At 30.7% G+C, this 26,830-nt stretch overlaps 2 protein-coding genes across 19 annotated transcripts in view; both read left to right on the top strand.

The window, feature by feature from the left end:
• The window catches only part of LOC136981000 (arginine/serine-rich coiled-coil protein 2-like), a 58,478-nt gene extending 57,122 nt beyond the window's left edge, over window positions 1-1,356 (top strand). For all 18 annotated transcript variants that reach the window (XM_067277221.1, XM_067277223.1, XM_067277222.1 and 15 more), the window contains 2 exons: window positions 128-363; window positions 443-1,356. In XM_067277221.1, coding sequence (XP_067133322.1) covers window positions 128-363; window positions 443-760 — 554 coding nt within the window. In that variant the 3' untranslated portion in view covers window positions 761-1,356. The remainder of the gene's footprint in view (window positions 1-127; window positions 364-442) is intronic.
• Window positions 1,357-8,383: 7,027 nt separating this feature from the next.
• On the top strand, window positions 8,384-10,856 carry LOC136980940 (cytochrome P450 18a1-like). Its single transcript, XM_067277138.1, has 6 exons — window positions 8,384-8,510; window positions 8,971-9,092; window positions 9,172-9,586; window positions 9,860-10,124; window positions 10,208-10,380; window positions 10,663-10,856. Exons 1-6 carry the CDS (start codon window positions 8,495-8,497, stop codon window positions 10,854-10,856), a joined length of 1,185 nt encoding a protein of 394 aa, XP_067133239.1. The 5' UTR covers window positions 8,384-8,494.
• The last annotated feature ends 15,974 nt before the right edge of the window (window positions 10,857-26,830 follow it).

Raw genomic sequence — 26,830 nt, 5'->3', positions numbered from 1 at the left:
GCTAAGTTCGAAAGAACATACAACTAATTGAGAGAACAGCAAGCAATCAAGTATGTTAACTAGAGATTTTAAATTATGAAAATTCATTTTATTTTAATACTAAGTTTTTAATTTCTGTTTTTTGTAGATGCAAGTTCCCTCGAAAAGCCCAGTAATCTTCCTTTAAATGTTACGGCAGCGAGTGTTATGACTCCACAGATTGTCTTACAGCAGGCTATGGCTGCAATGAGTGCTAAAGCTCAGGCTTTAACTGGTATCTCTCTACCAAAATATTATAATCCAGCTGCAGTTAATCCATTGAAATATGCAGAACAAGTTCAAAAAAGAAAACTACTTTGGCAAGCAAACAAGGAAAAACCAGAGGTGAATATACATTTTATATAGAATAAATTAGTTTTCTTTTCAAAGAAAATATTGTTTATTTTTATGTTTGTTTTCTCAGCAATCAAAACCATCTTCGGCATCACTTTGGGAAAATATGACATTTGCTCAAGATCAAGATGGCAAAATGACAGCAAAATTTCGTAAGTTAATGGGAATCAAAGCGGAAGGAAATCCTTCGGAGAATGCCCAGGAAGAAGAAAAGGAGAAAGAAAAGCCTTCCGCGCCGGACGACGTAGTGAAGAAACAAGAGGCCTTATTTCGCGACTTGGATCAACAGTATGAAATGGCAAGAATGTCCACACATACACACAGAGGAGTAGGACTTGGTTATACATCACATACAAGTAATATTTATCCCCCAACAGCACCCAAATGATTGTCATCATTTCTGTCATAGTGTTTTTCATTGTTACTTACATAGAATAATTTTTGCATGGATATTGACATGCAGATAACTTGATAATGAAGGCACTTAAGTGCACTACACTTTTACATCTCATTCATTTTTTGCTACATTAAAAGCATTTCTCCCCCTTTGTTTTTAATCATAAAATCAGTCAGAATATGTAATACATACCACGTAACCTATCATAAAATTTTCATTTTAAAATTCGGTTATGCAAAATTGTAACAGGAAATCTACGAAATTGTGTGCCAATTTGAAAGAAATTTGTCTCTCACTATTTATGCTGTTTGTACCTATGTAGGTCTGATATTTAATTTGTAAATTGTATCGGTATCATTTCGTAGTAGAAAAATTGCACACGGACATTTATTTTATGTAAGTACATCTGTTGGTGACTCTCGGTGTTTCCCCGGTTTAATTATTACTGACAAAAAATGTACTTACGTTAATTTTGGAATCCATTTAAAATGAGAAGAAAGTGTTACCTTACCAAACATTGGAAAATCTTGTTTTAAAATAAATAGTTTGTGTAATAGCTAATAAATAAAATCTTTTATACAAAAATATATATATGTATATATTTATCAATTTAATAGCTGCTATTAACACAGTACTGAATTTGCATTTTAATTAACTTGAAATTAGTCTTGACAAGTTATACAGCACTCATTGTAAAGCTTGTTTTAAAGGAAATTTTTCTTTTGTAAATAAATAAAATATTGAATGTCCCATTTTATTTAATTATTATTTTTATTATTATTATTTCTTTTTAAATGAAGTTTATGTTAATTTTTCCTTATTTCATTTTCTTTCAAGAATTGTTTTAAAAGACTTTTCCAAATTTATGATTTGAGTGTGGTGACCAGCGTTTTTTACTTTTGTAATTATTTTCAGAAAATAAGTATTTATATTTATTAAAAATCAATTTATATACGCTATACGCCTACAAAATAAGTTACATTTTGGGAAAATATAATGATAAGTCGATTTTTTTAAGATGAAAACAAACGACTTGTTTACTTACTTGATGCATTATTTAGTAAATTTAATTCTGAAATTTTAAAAAAACAACAGCGTAGAGGTAGAGGGATTAATGTTTAACCTTGTAAACAACTAAAAAAATGACACGGACAAAGCTATCCTATATAAATATATTTTCGAAATTTTATCAAACAATCCCTTTATGGAAAAAGTTAACGCGCTTGGTCAATGACCGTGTTGTGACCCAGTTCGACAGCCGTTCCATCCAATCCACCTGTCTGTCGGGAACGTCAAGGACATTCTAGAGTCGTTAACCTATCGTAGAGAATCGGTAGCACGGCCTCTCGCTGACGTGTTACTCCAAGCGCAAAATATACACAATCGCTGTACCTAAACGACGCTAAGAATCGCACCAATATATACACACGTCTTATCTACACTAGTCTGAAAACGTAGTAGTCTTTCGTCGAAAGTAAAAAGAAAACGAGAGGGATATTGTTTAGAGGAAGTTTAATTTCTCAGTTTAGTTGCGAGTCAAAATAAATGCCAGGAAAACTGCGTGTCAGTCATTGACTAGACGGACCCGGGGATGGGGGCCTCTACTGTATTACGCAGTTATAGAAAACTGATCGGTTGCTAGGCTGTTAAAGGGGTGTAAAACAATGTATTAAACAACCTGTTTGAGTTTCTTCGAAACATGGGCCCAGCAACATTCCATATAATAATTAAAATGATCGGTATCTATTATATAAACTTACTTATTTTTAGTTTCGTACTTATTAGATACATATAAAGAGGAAAGTAGAAATTAAGAGAAACGCCTTTCTGAATCTATTGAAAGAGGCACCAGTGATCCGAGCACGTGTTTCGACCCCGTACCAGACATGAATACGAAAAGATTTTTATGTCGTGTGGCGTGCCATTAAATTTAGTCATGTCAAGTGACATTTGTCAATTAAAAGACTTGAATCGACACCGCGGATAATTAAAATTTATAAATTTCAATTACATAACTAAAAATGGCGTTAACAAAACTCCAATAATTATTTTATTAATGAAATATATAGACTTAAGCTAAAGGAAAATGACGACGATAGTATTTTTTTTTTTTTTAATCTAGTCGACATGTTAATGAATGAATAAAAATCACTATTAATGACGTGGTGAATTGATTACTAGACTAGACTAGAATGTTTACATTATAACCATTACGTAAGACTTGGCTGACTAGTTCTTAAATCAGGGATTTACCCACTTTATTTTTTAAACTTATTAAAGTCTGCGTATTAACTATCGTGAAAGTAAAATTCTTATCCGTTGGAAAATGTTAACAAAAAAAAAAAAAATAAAGGGAAAAGATTGATTTCCTAGAGTATCTGAAAAAGATGGCTGATTTTTTGATAAAGTGGTTTTCTTTACGTTAGGCGTCATTGAACTCTGTGAGGGCCTAAAAGTGATCACATGATGGATAACGTTGATAAATATTTAAAACACAAACGTCCTTGATTTAGAACGGTGCTTCGTCTGAGTTATATATATAGAGGGTTCCCCCTGGAAGTTTACATTTAAGATCATACTCATTTGATAACTTAATTGCGTTTTATCATTACCATTAAGTATCGAAATTGCGTAGGAAGGAAAATTTACACGAAAATCACAAAAGACGGGAATTTATACAGCTTTTATCTCTCCAGTTGGATTATGCCAAAGTGCGCGAACAAGGCTTTTGTTCGTGTTATCCCGTAACGATTAAAATCTAAAAAAGTAACAATGGATGACGCTTCGAATAATGTATGCAAATTAATGAAAGGACAATTTTTAAAATGAATACTTCTCAATTTTTCAGGAAAAAAGATAATATCTTTTTATAGAAGAGTTCAATTAATTTCTACAATGTAACGTAGTGCGTTTTTATATTGTAATAATTGGAAAGGGTGTGTTTTTAAAAAATCTATATAATTATTAATTGCAACTCATTGTTTCGATTAAAAGTTATCCGACCGTAAAATTATGTTTTATTCTTATCCCAAAATCTAGAATTACCAAATGCTGTAATTTAGATACGGAAAAAAAAAACTATTATCTCAGCTTGTGAGAAGATAAATATTGAGGTTTGTGGACATTTCCTTAATTTACAGTTCGTATAGTACATATCTTAATACAAAAAAAAAAAAATGATATGTTTTATCGCAATTCTTGTGTACATCTTATGCCTTTATTGAAGCGAAGAAACCGTAAAGTAATTAACTTTTTCCATCAAAAAACTTCAATTCGATCCGTAAGGGAAATGGCGGAAGTTTCTTGTTTTAATTAGTTTAAACATAGAATATATTTCCGTTTCACAAAAGCTTTATTAATTTAACGGTTTTAATTTTAGAACGACGTTGCCGACTATAAAAAAAAGACAGCAATGAATGTTTTTTTTTTCGTTCGAGTTTTTTCTTTGTTTTTTGCAAGTTTGCTCAATCGATGGAAACAAACTCGAGAAAGTGGGACAAACAAGGATCACGAATTCGCATTTACTAAAATACGACATTTGAACGTTTAAGGTCATTCACCTAGACTAATAACCTAGCTGTTCTCTCTGGAAGGAAAAATAAAAAAGTAAAAACTGGTCGCGTGATTTTCACTCTCGGTATGTGACCTAGTAAGAAGTCACTGACTATCTTTGCCCATGAAACACTATCACATGACGGTTATAACCAATAGGATATAACTGTCTCCCACTATATTTTCTTTACAGTAAATACATTTTTCATTTTATAACGTGACTTTTTTTTAATTTTCACGAAACTTGGTAAATATTTACAAACGCGAACATTTTCCGATAAGAAAAAAATGACAAGAGATCCGGGGAAAGATATTGCTACATTTTAAAAATCATCACGAAAACGATTACATAAACTTCTACGTAACATAATACTTATTATTATTATTATTATTATTATTATTAGTTCGGAATAACAGCAAACCTTCTTCGAGGAGTTCAAAAGGTCTCGAAGAAGGTTTGACGGTGTTCTGAAATTCAATGCGGAGTCGTTATTTCCTACTATTGAAGATTATTATTATTATTATTTTCTTTTTGTTAAGAAGCTTATTATGTATAAGGGCGATGGAAATTTAATTACACCATTTTCTAAAATTACAATATACAATTATTTAAATTGTTTTTTATTATAAATTATTTACACGGTTAAATAAATCGATTTGTTTTTTTAAAAAATCAATTCGTCTATTTTACGTTGATAACTATACCCTTTATCTTATCCTTATCTCATCTAGTATCAAGATCGTTCAAAGAAAACGAGAGGTAAATAGATTTACCAGTTCGGATCTTACGGAGTACGATTCTATTACGATCATTGATAAATATCTCTTATATAATACGTTCGCGACAAGGACCACATTATAAATTCAATTAACATAAAAACTCATCCTTAAAACTCTCACGTGTATAAATCATAAACTGACTCTATACATCCGGAAAGTCAATGATTGCGCCACTATTCATGGTTTACATAGCAACAGGTGATAAGGAAAAACTTAAAAGCAGCAGTCGAAGGACCTACCCATCCTATTATAAAAGTGAGGATATATACCACTCAACCCATCTGATTTCGACGCCTCTAAGGTCGAATCCAAGGTCAGTTGGTGTCTGCCTCGCTAACATTTTGGTCACAAAGTTTAGTTACATTTTATGTTTACCCGTTTTGATAAACAAATTTTAATTGGATAGTTGAGATCTGTTACGTTTTTCAAACGATGTACGATACTTTATTAATAAAAAAAACAACTTCAACTATATTTTTTATGGATAATTGCTTTTGAGTCGAGACTCTTCAACTATAGCGAAAATTCGAATGTGCTCATGCCAATTACAAGAATGATAGTATGTTTATATACATATTACGTTGCATAAAGCTATTGCAATATATGTTAATGCATTGTTTAAATCCGAAATAAATATATAAAACGTTCACACACATACACACACATATATAATAAGCTTTTGTTCAACATTTTCACCATTCAGACATTTAAAAAGATGGAAAACGTTTAATTACACATTAATCTTATTTTAATTCCGGTTTGGCTATTTTAATAACACGAGAAAATCCACCTTCAATACTCCTTTTTTAAACTCGAATTTTATGATTTATCAAACAATAATAATAATAGTAACAGCCTAATCGAAATTGAATTAGAGACATAACTACAAACACGTCATTTTGTTTTAAATAATGAAATATTTATAATGTAATTTAATTATTAAAACTAATGAAACTGAATGTTTTAACATCGAGTTATCTCGTAGTTTATGAATTTGGAGAAACAGTACAATAGTTATATAAGGCTACGTATATTTTAAGTGAAACGAAAGCGAAAAAGTCCGAAAGTTTGTCAGTTATGTAGACTTTAATTTCTAAAACTCGAATTTTAAAATCTTAATTCTCATACCTATAACCTCTTTTAATTATTTTTAGGTAAAAAGTTATCTTAGATTATTTCTCAATTTTTTAAAATTAAGTTATAGATAGTTCTATTGATATGTTTGTATTTCATTAGGTAATAAAACTTTCACTTCTTGTTTTTACTTATTCTGTTTATTATTTCCAAATTCTTCGCTTTTTAAATATAAATTAATTGTTTTCTATTTTTGAAACGTTTATTATTCGTTAACTATTTTAAATTTTCAGTTCTTTGAGTCGTACAGCTCCCTCCCTTTAACAATTGCGAGGTTATTAAACAGTATCAATTTAAAATTATTGATCGGTTATTCAGATGCATCTTACTTTTGACAGTTTTTCGTCATATTTCATCTAGTAATGGTAGTTTTATCTTACAGGTTAACAACAGAAAACGATTTCTAATTATATAATGCCTACGGATGGTATCCGCTTTTATAAATCGAGCATAAATTATCCATTATAACCTTTAATCCCATTGTTCGGCATGATATTCTAGTAAATTACAACTGGAAAGAAGTAAAATAAGAAAAAAAATGATGTCTGCAGGGAATATATCAGTAAAAGCAAATCACAATGGACATCCGGAAATATTTCCCCCAATTACCCCCTTCGTACGGATATTTAGACGTGACATAGATTCCCTGAGAGGCCACTCGGAAAGGTCGCTGACCCAGTCCTCAAGAGGCACCCATCATTTTAGTCTGAAGATTGGAAGATAGTGCAATGTCACTATGGAAAAATCCTTAACTTCTTAACTGATATGCGATCCCAAATATTGCATTTTGATAAATGCATATTTCAGATACGCATTAAGCTGTGGATTGGTGCTTTGGCGCTAACGTTTGAATAATAAAAAAAATTAAATATTAGTTAAATTAATTAATTGTTTACATAGTTTTTTGCAGAGCGTATCGAGAAAATGTTACTTTTACGGGTTATATATTGTATTTTACGATAATAAAAGATCTAAATATCAACTAAACGTTAAAAAGAGTAAATTGAATATTTGACCAGCGTTTTACGCTCTTTTCTTTACTTTTTCAGATGAAAATTTGGCGAGAATTTAATGTATCGGGAAAAAGAAATGTTAAATACAGTTTTGTTAAATAGATAAATTCATCGGAAATTCTGCATAAAATAAAATTTGGAATAATTTTATTTATAACGAATATTTTGTATTATTTTAACAATAATAATACCGCCATTTTACAGTTGTTAATTTTAAACTTTAGATTTTTATATAAGTTTCTATTTTGCTTTATTATATTTCTGCTTTTTATCATTTAAAATTGTTTATATTTGATAATGAAATTATAAAATTTATAAAACTAATGAACGAAATATAAAGAAAAGATTTATTTTATAAAGTTGATTACCTTTATAATTTTAAAATGTCAAAATCTTGTTTGAGTTCTCATTCTTATCCCGTAGAAAAGCCGTGTTTTAATCATCAATCTTCGTCTGAAAAGAGGAGAACGTATACTTTTTCATTAATCTATGGCAAAATAAATAAATAAAAAAAGAGATAATAATACGCCAAACCAATTAATTTATCTATTTTAAAATATTTCGGAAGAGTTTAATAAAATAAATATGCTTCTATCTCTTAACGCATAAAATGCAAATAGGTATTTTGTAAGCAAGGCGTAATTAGAAGTGGCAAAACCATAAAGCGCGCATCACCATAAAATCAATCAAAATGTTTCAATTCTCAGATGTAGCTATTCGGATGCTATTAAGAATACCGTACATTCAGTGCTCGAGGGCTAACTGTCTTTAGGAAACCGTCATAGTTTAACCTTTGCCGTCGTCTCCAGACCTATATAAGGGGTCGTTGGTATAGGTAACACCACCAGTTGCTACAGTGTGGCCAAGGCCCTTTCAACTCCTTGACACGGGTATCGAGTCATCGCTCGAAATGATAGAATCGTGGAGCATATATCTATTCAAGACTTACATCTTCGCTAATTTTCGTCTAATCTTAATATTCGTCACCATTTTTATACTCGTCAGTTACTTTTATAGGACGAAATCGAAAATACCGGGACCCTTTTGTCTGCCGTTAGTGGGATATCTGCCTTTTCTCGGTTCGAACTTTCATTTAAAATTGACTCAACTGTCTAAACGATACGGCCCCATATATCAACTATATTTAGGGAGCAAGAGAGTTGTCGTAGTTTCCAATCCCATTCTCATAAAAGATGCCTTTCGAAGAACTGTCTTCTCGGGACGTCCCAATACGGAACTTACAAAAATGGTCCAAGGTTACGGTAAGTTAAATTACACTATATATATATTTATCTAGATATATTTTTAAAGTCTAATTCTAATTCATTTAACGATATTCTTTAATTTTATGCTTAACACTTAATTTTTTTTTTTTTTTTTTTTTAATTTGGAGAATAGTATATGCGCGATAATAAATCCATAACTTAAAATAAATATGTCATATTTATACGTATATATTGTCCTATTTTATGTCAATTATTCTGGAGATCTTCGGCTTGAAAGATTGGATTTTGCGCTTTCAAGGACATTTACCTTAGGGGTCATGGACCTCTCCCCTTCAAGACCCACATTAATTCAGATGAATCAGAACTCTATAAAACAAAAATAATTAATTCTGTTATGTTCTAAACGAATTCCTTTTTTTTCAATATTATAAATCCGCAACTGTCAATATTTTAAAATAAATTACTGAGATAAAACTTTATCCAATTTATTTTTCAGGTATTGTAAATTCCAACGGTGCTTTGTGGAAAGAACAAAGAGCATTTTTGCATTGGGCCCTGAGAGAAATTGGAGCCAAAAATTGTGGTCCTAGACGATCAATTTTAGAGGAAAGCATAAAAGTAACTATATTCTTCACACATGTTTTTTTAAAATAACACATATTAATTGTTCTTTAACATAATTTTCGCTTAATTTTAGGAAGAAGTGGACAAGTTCTTAAGGATTTTGGCTCATCAAAGGGGAAAGACTTGTCATATTCGCTCGATAGTAGTCAGATGTGTCAGCAATGTCGTAGGTTCGCTTCTGATGAGTGTCAAATACAGCGAAGGAGATTCGAGGTTCCCAAGACTTTTACACTTAATTGAAGAAGGATTTCGCTTGCTAACTATTGCCATCCCTGTTAATTTTATACCCGTGCTTAGATATTTTCCTTTATGCAGCTATCCTTATTATAAGTTGCAAAAAAATAGAAAAGAAACGGAATCTTATTTTCAAGAAGTCGCTAACGATCATCGAAAATCGCTAAACTTCGAAAATGCTCGCGATTTTATCGATATGTATTTAATTCGATTGAATAAAATTAAAGAAGAACATAAATTTTCTTATTTTTCAGGTGAGTGATAAAAATTCCTTTCTACTATAAATGTTTGAACACTACTGTTTACTAGCTTCGTGTCATAACACTGGTTTTATACCGAGAAGCAACATTTACAGAGGTTCTAATGTTCAGAAACCGGATACCGGTATTAACACTATGAAAATTTACAGTTAAATGAACGATTTTAATAGATAATTAAGAGTTTTAAATAGTTTCAAAGTCGTTTCTTATCTGTATTACCAGAATTATATTTCTAGTATTTAAAAATGTATTTAAAATCTTTTCCAGAACAACAACTCTTGCAGATTTTGGGCGATATGTTCAGCGCCGGTTTGGAAACTGTCACTACTTTGTTAGAATGGTCTGTAATCTATATGGTGGCCTACAGAGAAGTCCAGAAGCTAGTTCAAAAAGAAATGGACGAGAAAATCGGTAGACAGAGGCTTCCGACATTAGCCGATCTTCCGAATTTACCGTATACAGAAGCCACGATATTGGAAATTATGAGAAGAGCCAACGTCGTAGCAATTGGTCCGGCTCACGCAACTTTACAGTTAATAAATTTTGCATCTTTTTGTCATTTTTTATCATTTAACTTTATCGAAATGGTTTATTTATTTTGTATCGTATCTCCAGGGAAACGGAATTAGGCGGTTATAAAATTCCAAAAGGTACTCACATAGTCCCTAATTTATGGGCGGTTCATATGGATCCGAAATTATGGCCAGAACCCGAAAATTTTAAACCGGAACGATTTTTGCAAGACGGAAAAGTTCACGTTCCCAGTTATTTTATGCCATTTTCTGTTGGTAAGTGGTAATTTAAATGGCTTCTCGAACATAAAATGCAACAATTCTTAAAATAGTTATGAAGAGAAAGTGCTTAAAGAGCAATTACAACAATTTAATGGTATATTACAGATAATACTATGGTTTTTAATAAAAACTTTTCATTCATTTCTTATGCATTACATAATTTATAACTAGATATAATAATAAAACAATAGATCACGAATAGTTAAAATCATTTAGTATAATAATAAATATCTTTATTTTTACTGTTATATAATGTTTGAAACGAATCATTTACAGGACGAAGAAGATGTGTAGGAGATACTTTAACAAAGATGGAAGTGTTTATGTTTCTCTCGAGTATGCTCCACCAATTTCACGTGCGAATTCCCGACGGAGAAAAACCTCCGGAACTAAATGGAAAAGTTGCTGCTTCATTAACATCCATTCCTTATAAAGTTTGCGTGCATCTGAGAGACTCTTTACTTCTTTAAGAAAATATTTCATATTTATGTATAATTTTAATTTTATTATTTAATTAGTTCGAAGATGTTTTGTCTATTTAGAGTTTAGTTTTTCTCAATTGTTCAACAACTAAATTTTAACAATTTTTTTATATTTTTTGTCCATGTTCTCGACCGTATCGGTTTTTTTTATTCAAATGATATTCTCTTTTATTTTTTGAAATCCATCTTTTAGTTAAAATTTCTAAAAAGTATTTACGAAAAAACTGTATGGAAAAAATACATTTCTTTTATGTAGTGGGTCAAAGAAGTGGCGAATAAATTTATGAAACTTTCGATTAAGTATTTTTTATTTTATTTTTTTCATGAATGTTAGTTTCGTGAGCTAACTTATCGTATTGTTCTAAATTACCCTGGCAAGATTAATGATGTTAAAACAATAACAACAAAAAAAGTGCATCCCGTATATGCTTGTTTTCTTAGAAACGGGTCACTAGCATTCTAACATTTGCGAAATTCTCCAAGGACATCCATTGGTGCTGTGGAGTCACACAGTACAACCGACAATGACGCGACTTTGCTGACTAATTATTTACTTGACAGAACTAACAATGGACTGATTAATTATGTATTCGACCAACAATGACAGTTATAAACAAATTTTTTATATAACAAAAAACAACCCCGAACATAAAAACGGATTGATTATTTTATCCGTTAAGAAAACTCAACGGCTGTTTCTATTGTAATCATATTTTTTTAACACTGTAAAACATATAGGTTTATTATTGTTAATTTTAAAAACCTATAGCTTTGTTTCCAGTCAATTTTTAATCGAATGTGTTATGTTTATTCATAATGCACGCATAAATATGCCAGGATTGCAAAAGTTTTTACATTCTAACTAAATTTCTATATTTATTTAAATACGTAATTACCTTTAGAATTTAGGCAGTATTTAGCCATTTCTATGGTAGAGCATTACAGTACATCACAAAAGAAAGTTGCAATTTATCATTAATGCCTTACATTTTAAATAACTGTAATAGAAATTCATTAATTAAAACGGATTCTCTATTTTTAATTTATCAACAAACTAACAGTTTTCGTGAATAAGAATTATTGTAGTATGAGAGATACGTAGCATAAATACTTCACTTATTATTTGTAGAAGTTTTACTTTTCCCTACTAAATTGCATAATATAGTCAATCGCAAAGACAGGGAAAAGATTAAAATGAGAAAGAGGAGAACCCCGATAATAATAATAAATAAAAAATTAATAATAATATAATGAGTACTTTGACGAACTGCGAGAATTTTTTAACGACTTCCTTTCGATTACTCGAAGTTATTTCTGAAAGGCTACTATAAATATATCCTATTCGGTTTGCATAATAAAAGGAAGGAATAGCGTAGAGCATCAATTAGGACAACGTACTAAACGGATATATTAAATAAAAGTTTTTATCCGAATATTTTTCAGGCGAAAGATAAACGTTTATTCTTACACTGGGGTAGAGCATAACGAGAAATAAATTTTTCTTTTTTACGTGTTTGTAGTTAAAAATTATAACTTTTAAGCGGCTATTTTTTACTCGAGAAGTTTTTTCCGTACATATTTCTTTAGTAAATGCTTCCTTCGAAGAAGCCACTACCAATACAACTACTACTCTTGTTACCACGAATCACGTTTAGATATTTTTTGCCCGAGGCACGTTAAAAAATTATCTCGCATCTATCGAGACTTTCCACCCCTTTCTATAATTGTTACATCGAAGGTTCCAAGTCTGTGTTGTACGATGGCCTATCGATAGAAAGTTCTAGACGTGCGATAGTCCAAACAGATTTGTCTTCGAGAATTACCATTAAAAAAAAGAGGGCGAGTGACGCAATATTTAGTATGAAAATTACAAGGAACAGGTTAAGCGCATATTAATTAAGAGCGCGTATGGTTTTTAAAATTAAGCGGAAAGTTCCTTTATCTATTTTGAAAAAACAAATCTGATAAACCGCTTATAATCTTTAAATTATTGTAAAGCCGCCATTTTTTTTTTGTATATCTGATAGTGACCTTAACTGTTTTTTATATGTTTATTTAAAATCTTCATTAATAAATGAAAGGTTTATTTATATAAATATTATCCTACAATATTAAGGCACATTCTAACAGGGCGCACATTCTAAACACGGAAACAGAGAAATGTTTATAGATAACACATAGTTTCTATATTATAGCACGAGATACGTTTAGTTTTGGAATTCGATTAGCATTGATTACATAAAATGCTGTTTTAAGTCATATAAAATATTTATATTATTTACAATTTTTTGTAATTATTTTAAATTATATTTTTTATTTACAAAAATTTGGAGTTTTATAAACAATTATAAACCCGAAAATGACAATTTTTGTGCTACCATCTGGTGACGAAAAATAAAAGTAAACTATTAATAATTACTGTATTTGAAAATTAAAATGACAGAGCGACAAATAAATTTTGCTTTATTATATTATACTTACAGATTATATATCATATCATAATACTCTGTAATACTCAACAAATATTTTAAAATGTTTGTTTGTTGTATAAAAATTACGCATTGCGTAAGGGCTTAAAAGTGAACTCATAGCAATTGTAAGTTGTTTATGAATCTAATAACAATAATTACAGTCGAGTTTATTTAATAGAGCATCGGACAAGGGAGCAGTTACTTTAAGATGGTACTATACTTATTTGTTTTTACACTGTACAAAATTTGTGAATGCCCTCTAATGAAGAGCATTCAGAAATTTTGTAGCGTGGGTGTTTACATCTAGATACAAAACCTTTAATTTGATATGTTGTGAAACTGTGTTGTATTGTTCTTAGAAGTGTTGAACACAAAATCGTGTTAATAACAATCACATGGTTTTTTCCACCTTTATTTAGTTGATACGGTACACGTTTCGGGCCTTGTCTGATGAGGGGCACAAAGCCCGAAACGTGCAACTACACAAAACCTTTACTTATTCCCAGAGATATAGTAAGTGGCCTACACCCACTGTATCTTTGGGAATAAGTGAAAGTAATTTGTCTAGTAAATGTGCTGTATTTACTGATTATTCGACAGAACAATAAAATTGATGACATAAGAAGGGAAACCAATATGTAAGTACAGTGCAATTATGTGATAATAAATTTTAATGTTTTCAAGTGTGTTATAAGTTAAGTAGAGCTCCTAAGATATGAAAAAGTGAAGAAAATCGAATACTATTAATTAACGACGTGACTAGGCGATCCCGAGTGTGCTATGTTAAGATGATTCGACTATCATTCTCGATTTAAAATTGTGAAAATTTCTCGAAAATATTTATTATTGCTTATCTTACAAATGTTATTTATCTAATACAGTTGGATACAGTTGGATGAAATCCAACTGTATCCAACTGTATTAGATAACTGTATTCAAATATGAATACAGTTGGATTTTAATGATATAATTGACGCAATAGCTTTCTCGTTACTATTGTTATTCACTAGCGATTCCCATTCGGTGAAAATTAATCTCAGAAATAACACAGATAATTGATGAAACACAATACAAAAGTTATATATTCTTAAAATAGACTCAGGGGACCTTGAAACGTCAAGAAATAAAAAAGTTTGAGGGTTTTTCGGTATGTATACGTACGTGTGTGTTTATGGGGCACGATTTTATTCACCCAATTTGAATAACTCCTGTGCCTGTTATTGAAAATTTCTGAAATTTTGCAGGGATGATTTGTGTATTAGGGGATTGATGAGAAAGGGAAAATTAAATTTTCGTAGTTAAAGGTCGAGGGGTGAAGAAATAGAGGGGAGTCAAGTATCATATCTCGAGTAGGGTCAGACTTAACAAAGATTTTACTCTTTATTAGTATTTACATTTTATTTTTTATTTTTAAATAAAACTCATCTCTATAGGCCTTCTCAAAATTAAGCATTTTTGGATAATAAACTGCATTTATAAATATATATTTTAAAATGCTATTCAATTATTTGAGCAAAAAATAATGACAGGTTCGTATTTCAAACATTTAGGTTAAGCAGCATATATCTGATCCCGTCCATTTTCGTGTAGCTAATAGTAGCACAAGATAGTGGACAATCATCTATTATGTAATTTTTTAATGTACAAACATTGTAAATATTTATAACAAGTTTTTATATTCTTATCTTATAAATCTTTAAAAATTTCTTTTCAAAAAAATCTCAAAAATATCTTACGTAAGCATTAACTTGACCTCCTCACCCACGTAAACAATCATAACATATTCTTTTACTCCCCTTTCCCGTCAAATACTTACGTAATAGTTGAATGGCCATTATCTAATGTTACTATTGACTTCACAAAAATAGCCAAGATCAGGGGAAAGAGGAATAAAAATATGTGTTATGATTGTTTACTCAAGGAGAAGGTCAAGTTAACGCTTACGTAAAGTATTTTTTAGATTTTTTTAAAAAGAAATTCAAAGATTTATAAGAAGATTTTTGAAAAAGACTGTTATAAATATTCAGAATGACAAAAATAGTCTTAACTGGTTACTTGTAACGATAAGAACAATTAAAAATTTCTATCAACAACACTTATCAATAATTAGCGTAAATGTAAGCGGATAGAATTACATTTCTTAGCGTAAGTCCCGTAAAATACTAGATGAGGTATTTGGAATGCAATCCCTTACAATGTATTTCTACGTTGCTGATAAGCATTGTGTATCTCTGGTTGATGCACGAAAGATGTTTAGCGTTCTTATAGATAGTCAGCTTCTCAACCAATCGATCAGGGAATGTGTTCTTAACATATTTTTTAGGAGTTTGGCTCCGTTTATGCACGTTCCTACACATAGCTAAGGTTCCTGACCTTAGCTATGTGTAGCGAAGTTTCATTCGAAGCTTTGAAGAAGGTAAGTCACTGGGAACTTTTTGAGATCTTCTACAGTCTGTCTACGGAAAGAATCTACTTGAATATTAACAAAATCAGGCATTCATCGCTTAGTTGTGGTAAATTTCTTCCGCTTTTTTCTCATTTGTCGTTATAGTCCTACATGTCACCGCCATTATAACCAGTGTTATGGAAACTTCAGGTTTTCCTATTGGATTACGAGGAAGTTCGCTACGAAGTCAGACTCGGAAGATGATTTATAACGTGCAGCAATATTTTGCTAAAGAGAGAACCGTTATTGACGGTAAATAAGGTAAGACAAAGGACAGACAAGGCTACCAACGTCAGTTGTTCCACTATAACCGCTATTCTTAAAGAAGCAAAGCCTTTCCGTACACCTGGAAAAAAGAGGCCAAGGACAAATACTCTATACGATTCTGTGGACGATTTCGATTTCTCAGTAATTCGGCGACATAGACATAGTTTCTACTATGCAAGCAAAATTCCAACCCTACGTCGTCTACGCGCTGATTTAAAGGAAAAGATGGGTTTTAATGGATGTATTGAATCTTAAGGAAGATTACGAATAAGCTCGGATTTCGTTATTGTAAAGTTAATCGGTGTGAGGAACTTATGGAAAGAAATGACATAGTCGTATCCAGAATTAATCTTTTGTGAACAGTGGATAAAAGCCGTTCCTGTGTGTACATGTTTAGATGAGACGTGGGTGAGCGACTATCACACTGTATTATAATAAAATGCTAAAGTGCCAGAAATAAAAATAGTTTTATTCTACTAAGCTTGGAAGATTACGAATAAGCTCGGATTTCGTTATTGTAAAGTTAATCGGTGTGAGGAACTTATGGAAAGAAATGACATAGTCGTATCCAGAATTAATCTTTTGTGAACAGTGGATAAAAGCCGTTCCTGTGTGTACATGTTTAGATGAGACGTGGGTGAGCGACTATCACACTGTATTATAATAAAATGCTAAAGTGCCAGAAATAAAAATAGTTTTATTCTCAACTACAGCTTGTTTTCGTTTCCAGAGGCAATTGCAGACTATCACAAAGAAATGGATGCGGATGTTTTTCTGAAATGGTTTAAGAATAAAATTATTCCCAACATTTCAGAAAAATCATACAACCACTGGACAGTGCTCCGTCAAAGGGGGGAGTCTTCCGTCCAGCAATAGCCGAAAACAAGAAATAATAGACTTGGCTAATTCAATACAGAATTTTCTTTTCCGATCAACCGTACAGTACAGTGCCGAGTTTTATGAAATAAGATGCGTAAGAACTCCAGGGTATGCTACGAGATTGATGAAGGGCTGCATCCAGAGATCATACGGCTATTCTCTGGTCTATAATTACGAATTTAATTCAATTGAATTAATATGGGCTCAGTTAAAAGCATAAGTCGCTCGAATTGGCCGATGTAAAAAATTAACACAAGGGAAAAGTCGTGCTGCCATCTGGCGAGAGAAAATAAAATGAAATTCAAATATTGTAAAAAAGTGCTGATTGATTTAACTGACACGTGACGTCGATTCTTTCCATAGACAGACTATAATCAATATTTTTTTTCATTATCAACTCCTTGATTGAATATATTAGTTTCAATCTTTTACATCGTTAGATACTTCTTCCATGCAAAAATATTCTCCTTATTTTACTTGAGAGCCTTTATCAATATACTAATTAATTGTACATTCAGATGAATGATAGGATTATCTCAGAATGTTATATAAATGTCAAATAAACATAGTCTTAATATATATTTGGATTGGATTAAGAAGAATTATGTCGAATACACGTGAATTAAAACTAGAATTAAAACTAGATTAAATAGATTATACATAACGATCAAAACAGATCAAAATTCATCATATTATAAAGTACAGTGGTGCCTCATATAATGTACTTAATCCGTTCCAGGTGCACGTCCGTTAAGTGAACCGTCCGTTATACGAAACGCATTTTTCTATAGAAATACATGTTAAAACATCTAATTCGTTCCGCAGCATAAAATAATGTATCATAAAAAAATGAACATGGGGTGCGTTCTTTTATTCCTCCGCGTAACTCTGCGCGAGCGACATCCGTTTAAAAATTCCTGCGGAACGCGTTCCTAAATTCCGGTGGGATGCACGCTGTCGAACGGCAAAAACGGCCGCTTGTAGCAGTAGTTTACGGTGGAAAGCAACATGGCATCCTCCATGGCTCAGATAGTTTCGATTCCGGGTCCATTATGTGGTTTTATGAATGAAAATTTAGAAATTGTGAAAGCACGAGTTAGCGCACGCGGTGATGTAAGTGTCTTTACGAATTTTTTTCGAATGGTAGCCGGCATTCTAATTTTTTTCGTGGCTATTTTGAATGCTCTTTCAACAAATAATCCATTTTATGGTTTAATTTTACAATTGGGACTCTTCTTTTGCCTTTAAAAGCTCATATTTTAGAATTATGCATTCCTCCATCACGATACTATCGATAGTGCGGGCGCCGCCATCTTTCTTTCTTTCACCGTCGTTCCTAAATGCCTACAAACAGCAGCGCACTCCCGTAGTAGCGGAGAAGCAGAGCGACTGCTATTAAAGAACGCACCCATGGAGCAGTCACCAATTATGCCGGAAAGTCCGTTGTTCTCAGCCAGTCCGTTGCTCGAGTCACGTAACGGCCAAACAAAAAGTCCGTTGTTCGCAGCGTCCGTTATTCGAGGAGTAATAATAAGTTGTAATAATAATAATAATATAATAATAAAAAGTTGTAAATAATAAGTTGTAATAATAATAAGTTGCAAATATAAATGAATGTCGACGACGTTATACGAGGCACCACTGTATTTCGAGCATAAACACACTCTACACACTTTCAAAGTACAGTACGTCTTACATAAAGAGGCGCAACATATTCTCCAGCATGTTATTGATCTTGACAAATTTTCGTCTTGTTTGTTATGTTATCAACATACTTCGAAAGTGTGGAAAGTGTTTATTCACGAACGAACAATTACTTATTGTGATATCATCACAATACCGGACTGCAATTTTTAATTTATTTCATTTAAAATATATTCTCTCCACATCAAATTAGTAGTGGTTTGCCCCTGTACATCATACTTTTCCTTTAATAATAGATTCATGCCGTTCATCTATATGACACCTTTCGGGGAACATTTTTGAATTGAAACAATGAAACGTAACTTCCGGTTTGCATCGGAAGTTTGTATGTTATAGTTAATCGGGGCCTTTAAGGTTTCCGTATCTGATCTCGTCTTTCATCGATCTAACTCCATTCTCGAGATTAAGGAAAGACAGACAAATAGACGGACAGATCTACAGTTTCGTGAGGGTCTCATGAGCGATGTTATCTTTAAAACATAAATGGCAGACTACATCTTGTATACAAAAATTCATTTTAAAATATTCAAAAATTGTATTTATAATCGCTCGTTTTTCTTCCGACCTTTGTGTATTATTGATAAGTTTAACAGAAGATAATATATTAAAACGATAAAAATAAAACTACATACGTACCATTTCGACGTTTTTATATGGAATTTGATGCTGTAACCATATAAATTGGTATCTAAGAAAGCGAAAAAGTTATTTCGCAAATTGAGTTTTATCTTCTAAAAACACGAAGACGTCAACAACGGACTTTACCATGACAATAATATATATATATATATATATTATATATATATATTTTAAAAAATCATAAAAAATCGAGTTTAATAAAATAAATTTAATAATTTTATTCGTCTTTCATGAAATTAAAAATAATAATAATAATTTGTAAAAATTAATTTGAAAAAATTAAGGGTGATCTTTCCGTTTAGCGTTTCTAATTATTAAATGTATTGTGTATGTAGATAATATATTAATTTAATTTAAATATGCTACATGTGAATTGATGATTCAAATACAAGAATAATTCATTAATATATATATTAAGTAATTTTAAAAGAATCTATAATAATTTTCTATACATTATAATAAATTTTCAGTATAACATCAGTATTAATTCTAGAGTTTGTTTTATATATCACTACTTTACGATGATATCTCCAAATCCTCCATGTTAGAGCCGTGTCGTCTGCAAAGTTATATAGCGATAAATATAAATGAATGTCGACGACGTAATGTCTCGTCGTCGTTCACTTCTGTTTTTACATGCCCAAGTTAACAAATAAAGTTTTAATTTCTCAAGGTTTCTGTCGCATCTTGTCAAAATAGAATGAAGACAAGCTAAAATTGGTCGAGTAATGGAGAAGTTTTGCATCTTCAATAATGTCGTATGAAAATCATCGATTAAAAAACAAGATATGTAAGGGTAAAAAGGGTTCTTGCGCGACTTTCCTGTACTCATAATTTACAAAGTTAAAATTGTGTGGAGTCATATGTTATGATATTTTATTTTGAAAACATTTTTATAATATTAATTATTATATAAAAGAAAAGGCTTATTTTTGGCAGTAAGAGTGAGTTTTTAAAAAAAATAAAATGTAAATGCCAGACAGATATGTGGTAAGCTAGTTTTTATACAGTTGTTTTAACTATATGTACTGTATATATTATATTTTAGGCTATTATTTATTTTTATTTTTTTATAGTAAACGTCGATTAAATTGGCTGATAATAAAATGCCATGCTATTGTACAGTCATTGTCCTACGGCCTTCACTACATAATTGTCTGGAGTGTAGACAAACGAGGACATTTTGAACAATCTATTAAACTTGACAAATTTTTTAAATAATTAAAATTAAATATTCTTTATTACGTCCTAACTCCAGCAGACCCTTCTTTGTAATCTACTATCGGAATTCGGAGATTTCAATTCTCCCTGCAACTGTCACTGTATAAATCGTCTTTATAGGCCTATAATAGTAAACGGTTAAAATTTTTAATCTGTGCCTCCATCAAAGTTTATACAAAAATTATATAATGAACTGTGGAACCAAAATTAGAATTCACATGTTTACGAGGATGGCAAGATCGAAAACTCCTAATTCCTACAAAGAAAGGTCTGTTGGAGTAAGGACTATTTCGCCATTTTAGGATCGTTCAGTTCTACAGTGAACATTAATTTCAGTTCTACAATTTATTACATAATTTTTATATAAATTTCGACAAAGGATCCCGAAATAAATCAATTGTTGATCTCTTCGAAATAAATCAAACGATCCCTCGAAGGTCGCTAGTGACCAACTAGGGCACCACTCCTGGTTTAAATTATGAATTTCAAACTTATTTATCTATTTTTTAAAATTGCTTTTCTTTGTATAATTTTATTTTTTATATTTTATGTAAATTTTAAAACTAATTTAAAAAATTTGTATATAAAAAATATAAACGTTGATTATATTTATTATGTATAAAACACAATCAATATTTTACTAGCTATATATAAACTGTAATTCCTCGTAGATTACGTTTAAATCTTCGAAGATTAAAGTTTTGTGTACAAAAGATTAAAGCACATACAATTCTAGTCATTTTATAAAGTATGTTATTTTGTATTATAAAAACTTAAGTCCAAATATATTTTTTTTTCATCGAAATAATATTTTATTCGCATACCTCATGTTTACTTTTCTATTTAGATAAGTTTTGTTTAAACAGAAGTTTCTTCATCTTAATCTTTATCTTAGTCTAAAAAATCGGGTATGAATAAGACTGACTATTCTATAGTCGGTATGCATAGAAGTAATAGTCTTCTGACGTTAAATGCATACAATTTCGACTCTGATAACATCGGTTAACGGATCTCAGTGTGTACTGTTTAGCTTTTAATAATCACTTCTAATATTATCTGTCTTAACGGTGCCGACTCTATGGGTGTATCGAGACTTCGACACCCACAAGGCGTTGGCTTCGTTATAACGATTATCATTACTATATACTCTCGGATCTCCAAACTTTTTTGACTGTCGACTCCTTGAAGAATTCCTCGAGCTTTTATTGACCCTTTTCTCTTTTTCTTTTGTTAATACAGTTAATAATAATAAGTAATTAATTCCCAAATCTTCCAGTCCGAATACCGGTATTAAATAAGTACTCACTTTTTGAACCTTTGTATCCGGTACTTTTTTACTCTCCAGAAAGCTTTTACTTTTAAAGCTAAACGTTCCTCGAAGAATAATTCAAATAATTGGGAAGCCGGTTTTCTTTTGTTCTTTTAACCTGAAGCAGACCTCGAGTGAGGCCGAAAACGTTTGTTTTCTGGAGAGTAAAAAAGTACCGGATACAAAGGTTCAAAAAGTGAGTACTTGGTAATTAATTCGACGAACTAGTACTAATTAATCCACACCCCGTTTTCATACTTATGAAATTTTACAACTTCCTAAACTGTTATATACGTAACCCATTAGACTAATAATTTTTACTGTCATACTAAGTCATACTGATCCTCGGGGGTCCAATCGACCATTCTGGGGACCCCTGAGGTAATTGAACAGTCTATTGTACTGGTTTACAAAAATCACTTACAAAATCAAAATTCTCTCTCTCTCTCTCTCTATGTATGTATGTATGTATGTGTGTGTGTGTGTGTGTGTGTGTGTGTGTCTGTCTATTTTTATTATATATCATGTCAAGATTAAATGAATCAAAAATTTTGAACCTTAGCAGGTTATTTCTACATATGAAGCATTGACGTTATTAAATTTTCGTAGTTAAAGGTCAAGAGGGTGGGAGATAGAGAAGTCATACATTAGTCTATATCTCGAGTGAGGTCGGACGTAATGAAAGTTTTACTCGTTATTAGCATTTACAATTAAACAAAAAAACTCATTCTTACTCTCCAAATAAGTCTTTTGCATTTTTATAATAATAATTATTATTATAATTAATAATATAAAAGTCTAGCAACGAGTTGCTTAACTTTTCCGGCAACATTTGGTGATTCCATCTGTTACGATATTTTATTTTAAAAACTTTTTATATTTTTAACTATTATAAAATGGCAAAAAGCTTAATTTTGAAATAGAGATGGGTTTTATAAAAAAATCGTAAATGCTAATAACGTGTAAAATCGTCATTAAGTCCGACCCTACTGGAGATACACATATGTATTAATATTGTACAAAAAATTATTTGCGAATATAATGTTTAACAATGGGACTAATATGTATTTAAGGTTTGTTCTTAATACGTAGTTAATTGATAGAGCATCCACAAGAATTAAGGAAAATCTGCACTGCTGTTCGTCCTATTTATTCACCGTCATTTAATATTATACTTAACATTATCCACAATGTGGAATATTCAATCATAATTTAACATAATATATGTACGGTTTATAAATTTCAGCACAGAAAGGATGCATTCATCCAAAGAAATTTCATATAAATTACAAATTTTGATAAATTGAATAATAGTAAAGTACAGTAAAACCTCGCTAAGTCGAACTGCGTTAACTCGAAGTCGTGTCAACTCCAAGCTGTCTACAGGTCCGGGCACAATATATAGGGTTTTCCATATCGTTAAGTTGAAAATGTCGGTACTTTTAACTAGAACGTATTTTTCCGTGTATAGGTCTGTGATCTTCATTTTTATTTTATATTCGGTGCGAATACAGACGATTAACATAAACACTACAGCTCCATACCGAAACAACACCATCCCATTACAATCTCGCGTTGACATTCTTTCATTGATACAATATGTTACAGGCGTTTCGATTACCACACATGAAACCTCGACAGCTCGATAACAGGAAATTTACGGTTACAAAAAAATTTGAGAAAAATCTGGTATAAAAATCTTATTTGAAGTCCTTTTACTCTTTAAACTTCGACTTAATGAGGTTTTACTGTAATGAAAACATGACAAGAATGAATACAGAAAAAGATCACGATCAGAGGAAAAATCATTAGAGTAATATAAATTTAGATAGATCAATCTATGTCAATAACAGAATCCATACACAATATCTTGCGTAAGAAGATATAAAGGTAAATTAGAGTGGTAGAAATAATGGAGGAAAATGAAGATTTAATCATACAGTTGATAATACAGTTGATCATTTCATTTTTATTTTCAGATCTAACAACCGGTAGATAATGATAAATATTTGTATCTTTTATTCTAATTATAATTATTATTTTAATTTTATCTACTAAAAATTAAAAATAAGATCATAAAATTATAGGCTAATAGTTAAGAAACGATTTTTGAACAATAAACTTATCATGATGATTCGGATTGAACAATAAACTTATCATGATGATTCGGATGGAAATGATTATGATGATGATTCGGATTTTCCCATTTTGTTACCGCTTCAATTATGTTAAGATTAAAAAGCTTATAACTTACTCGCAATTTCTTCTCTTTAGTATTTCTATTTATATTTTATTTATTCTACAAGTATGGTTATATTTGTATATCTAATGATAAATAATACGAAAATGAAAATCACTCCAGATATTCAGATACCAGTGACACAGAGAATAAGATAAAAATATCGATATTTATTTAGACTTTAGTAAAACACTAAATGCAAACTGAAATTCTTATACTACTTTGTAGAATGATGTTTTCTAACCAGTAAACCACATCCCCGAAGATTACAGATTGTTTTCCTGAGTATCTTATAATGTTAAAATGTAAAAGGTCACCCACTAAAAAACATTGGAAAGGTACTGTTTTAAAAGAAGTAATATTGCCTCTACAACAGTAATAAAGAAATATTATAAATTACTATTATTACAATAAAATTAAATGTATTTACAAAAGTTTATAGTTACAGTAAATGTTTACCTCAAAATATTTGAAAATGTCGTCTCAAATTAATAAACATCAGAAATATTAATATCGATTTATTGATATCTTTTATATTGATATATTTTTAATAAATTTTTTATAACGAAATCTTTCATTGTAAAATTTAAATATCAGATAAGAAAAAATTATGTAAATATATATAGAAAAATCTGTAAATCGGAGCTGCTAAAATACGTAAACTTGTCTAAAAGGAAAATAAAACTCGGAACTGAACGATTTGTTAAGTAAAATACTATTATAAGCCTGAAACCTGTCTAATGCAGATACGAGCCTTTATGTGAACCAACATAACTTGATTAAAGCGGAATTTTTTGTTGTAACAGCAGCAGTGACGAAGCGCTCAAGAGGCTTTTGAGGCTAGGTCTACCCTTCCTAAATGTTAACTAAAATAAAACGAGGGGAAATAATTAAAATTATTTTTTCTTTATTTGCTTTAGTTATTGTTATTTAGTTTACCTTATCAAGTACTCTGTTCAGTACAAGACGAGAGGTTCAGTAATCGAGAGGGAAGCGCTGGGTATTTTTTCCCGTGTCCGGAGAATTTAAAGTTCCTTCATACCACTCGATTCATCATTAGGAAAATCTTAGAAGAAACGTTAGCAGGACTGTATCTTAGTTTAATTCCGAATTTACTCGACGAAAACTGTCTCGAAATGCAGTATTTAAAAATAGCAAGTGTTCCTATCTACTGTACTGTTTAATAAACTATACGAATTTCATTCCCTCCCACTTCATGGTGAAATCATTAATTGAATTCACTATATATTTTGCCATTTAGAAGATAAACCTGGCTCATTATTTGATGTATAAAAAACTGTAATACTGTAAGATGTGTTAAATTTTAAATTATTTTTATTGAAAACATTTATAGTCATATGGTTGCATAAATATTTGAGATTTTTCTGTATATATTTACATAATTTTTTTTTATCTGATATGTAAATTTTACAGCGAAAGATTTCGTTATAAAAAATTTATTAAAAATATATCAATATAAAAGATATCAATAAATCGATATTAATATTTCTGATGTTTATTAATTTGAGACGACATTTTCAAATATTTTGAGGTAAACATTTACTGTAACTATAAACTTTTGTAAATACATTTAATTTTATTGTAATAATAGTAATTTATAATATTTCTTTATTACTGTTGTAGAGGCAATATTACTTCTTTTAAAACAGTACCTTTCCAATGTTTTTTAGTGGGTGACCTTTTACATTTTAACATTATAAGATACTCAGGAAAACAATCTGTAATCCTCGGGGATGTGGTTTACTGGTTAGAAAACATTACTCTACAAAGTAGTATAAGAATTTCAGTTTGCATTTAGTGTTTTACTAAAGTCTAAATAAATATCGATATTTTTATCTTATTCTCTGTGTCACTGGTATCTGAATATCTGGAGTGATTTTCATTTTCGTATTATTTATCGTTAGATAGACAAATATAACCATACTTGTACAATAAATAAAATATAAATAGCAATATTAGAGAATAAATTTTATCAACTGATTTCAAGTAATCTCCTATCATATGAAAGATTAATTAATATAACTAAACGGAAAGAATGGGCTAAACTGTTTTAAATTTTTACGTAATAAAATCATACTGTGTAAATAATAAAATATTTTTTATTAACACTTATAAATAAATACTTATAAATAAGTTACTAAATAATAAAACACTTTTATTACATTTAATATTTTACACATTTATTTCTTATATTATCAGAGTAGGGGAAGGTGGGGCAGGATGAGGACGTTAAGGTTTGAAAAGACCTAAGATGGCAGCCATTTTAATGAGAACAATAATTTTTTTATTCTCAGCAACTACAACATTTGGTAATATATAATACAAAATTTAATTTTTGAAAAACGTTTTAAAAACAAGAAAATTTAATATTTTAAAATTATACGTAAATGCACTATCTTGCCTCACCCATGGGGTAAGACGGTATAATATTTTTATATACAAGAAGGACAAAGTAAAATAGTTAAACTGTCGTTTTCAATATTGGCACCAGAACAGTGTGCCCATTTATCACAACGGCTACATTTAGCCCAACTCTCTGTAGATACAGAGTATAACCCTCCACAATAGAGGCATTCTGTCACTGTGTCATTTGTCTTTTGTTTCTTGTTAGGCCTACCCTTGCTGCAGCCCCGCCGTAAGCGGGCGTGCAAGGCGTGCACCGCACGCGGGCGGCACGTCCAGGGGGCGGCAAATTGGTATTGCTGGCAAGCTCAGCGTAGGTAGTCGTAGTTAAACAGGGGCGGCATAATCGGTATTGCACACGGG

Source organism: Centruroides vittatus, unplaced genomic scaffold, assembly GCF_030686945.1.
Source record: "Centruroides vittatus isolate TY-2023 unplaced genomic scaffold, ASM3068694v2 contig_738, whole genome shotgun sequence".
NCBI classification, from domain to species: Eukaryota; Metazoa; Arthropoda; class Arachnida; order Scorpiones; family Buthidae; genus Centruroides; species Centruroides vittatus.
The sequence above is the reverse complement of the archived record's forward strand: the minus strand, read 5'-3'. Positions and strand labels throughout refer to the sequence as shown.

Excerpts from the sequence above, each read along its gene's own strand:
- LOC136980940 (XM_067277138.1), top strand. Across the intron at positions 9,093-9,171 it reads TTTTAGAGGAAAGCATAAAA|GAAGAAGTGGACAAGTTCTT; the intron begins GTAACTATATTC and ends GCTTAATTTTAG. Across the intron at positions 9,587-9,859 it reads TAAATTTTCTTATTTTTCAG|AACAACAACTCTTGCAGATT; the intron begins GTGAGTGATAAA and ends AATCTTTTCCAG.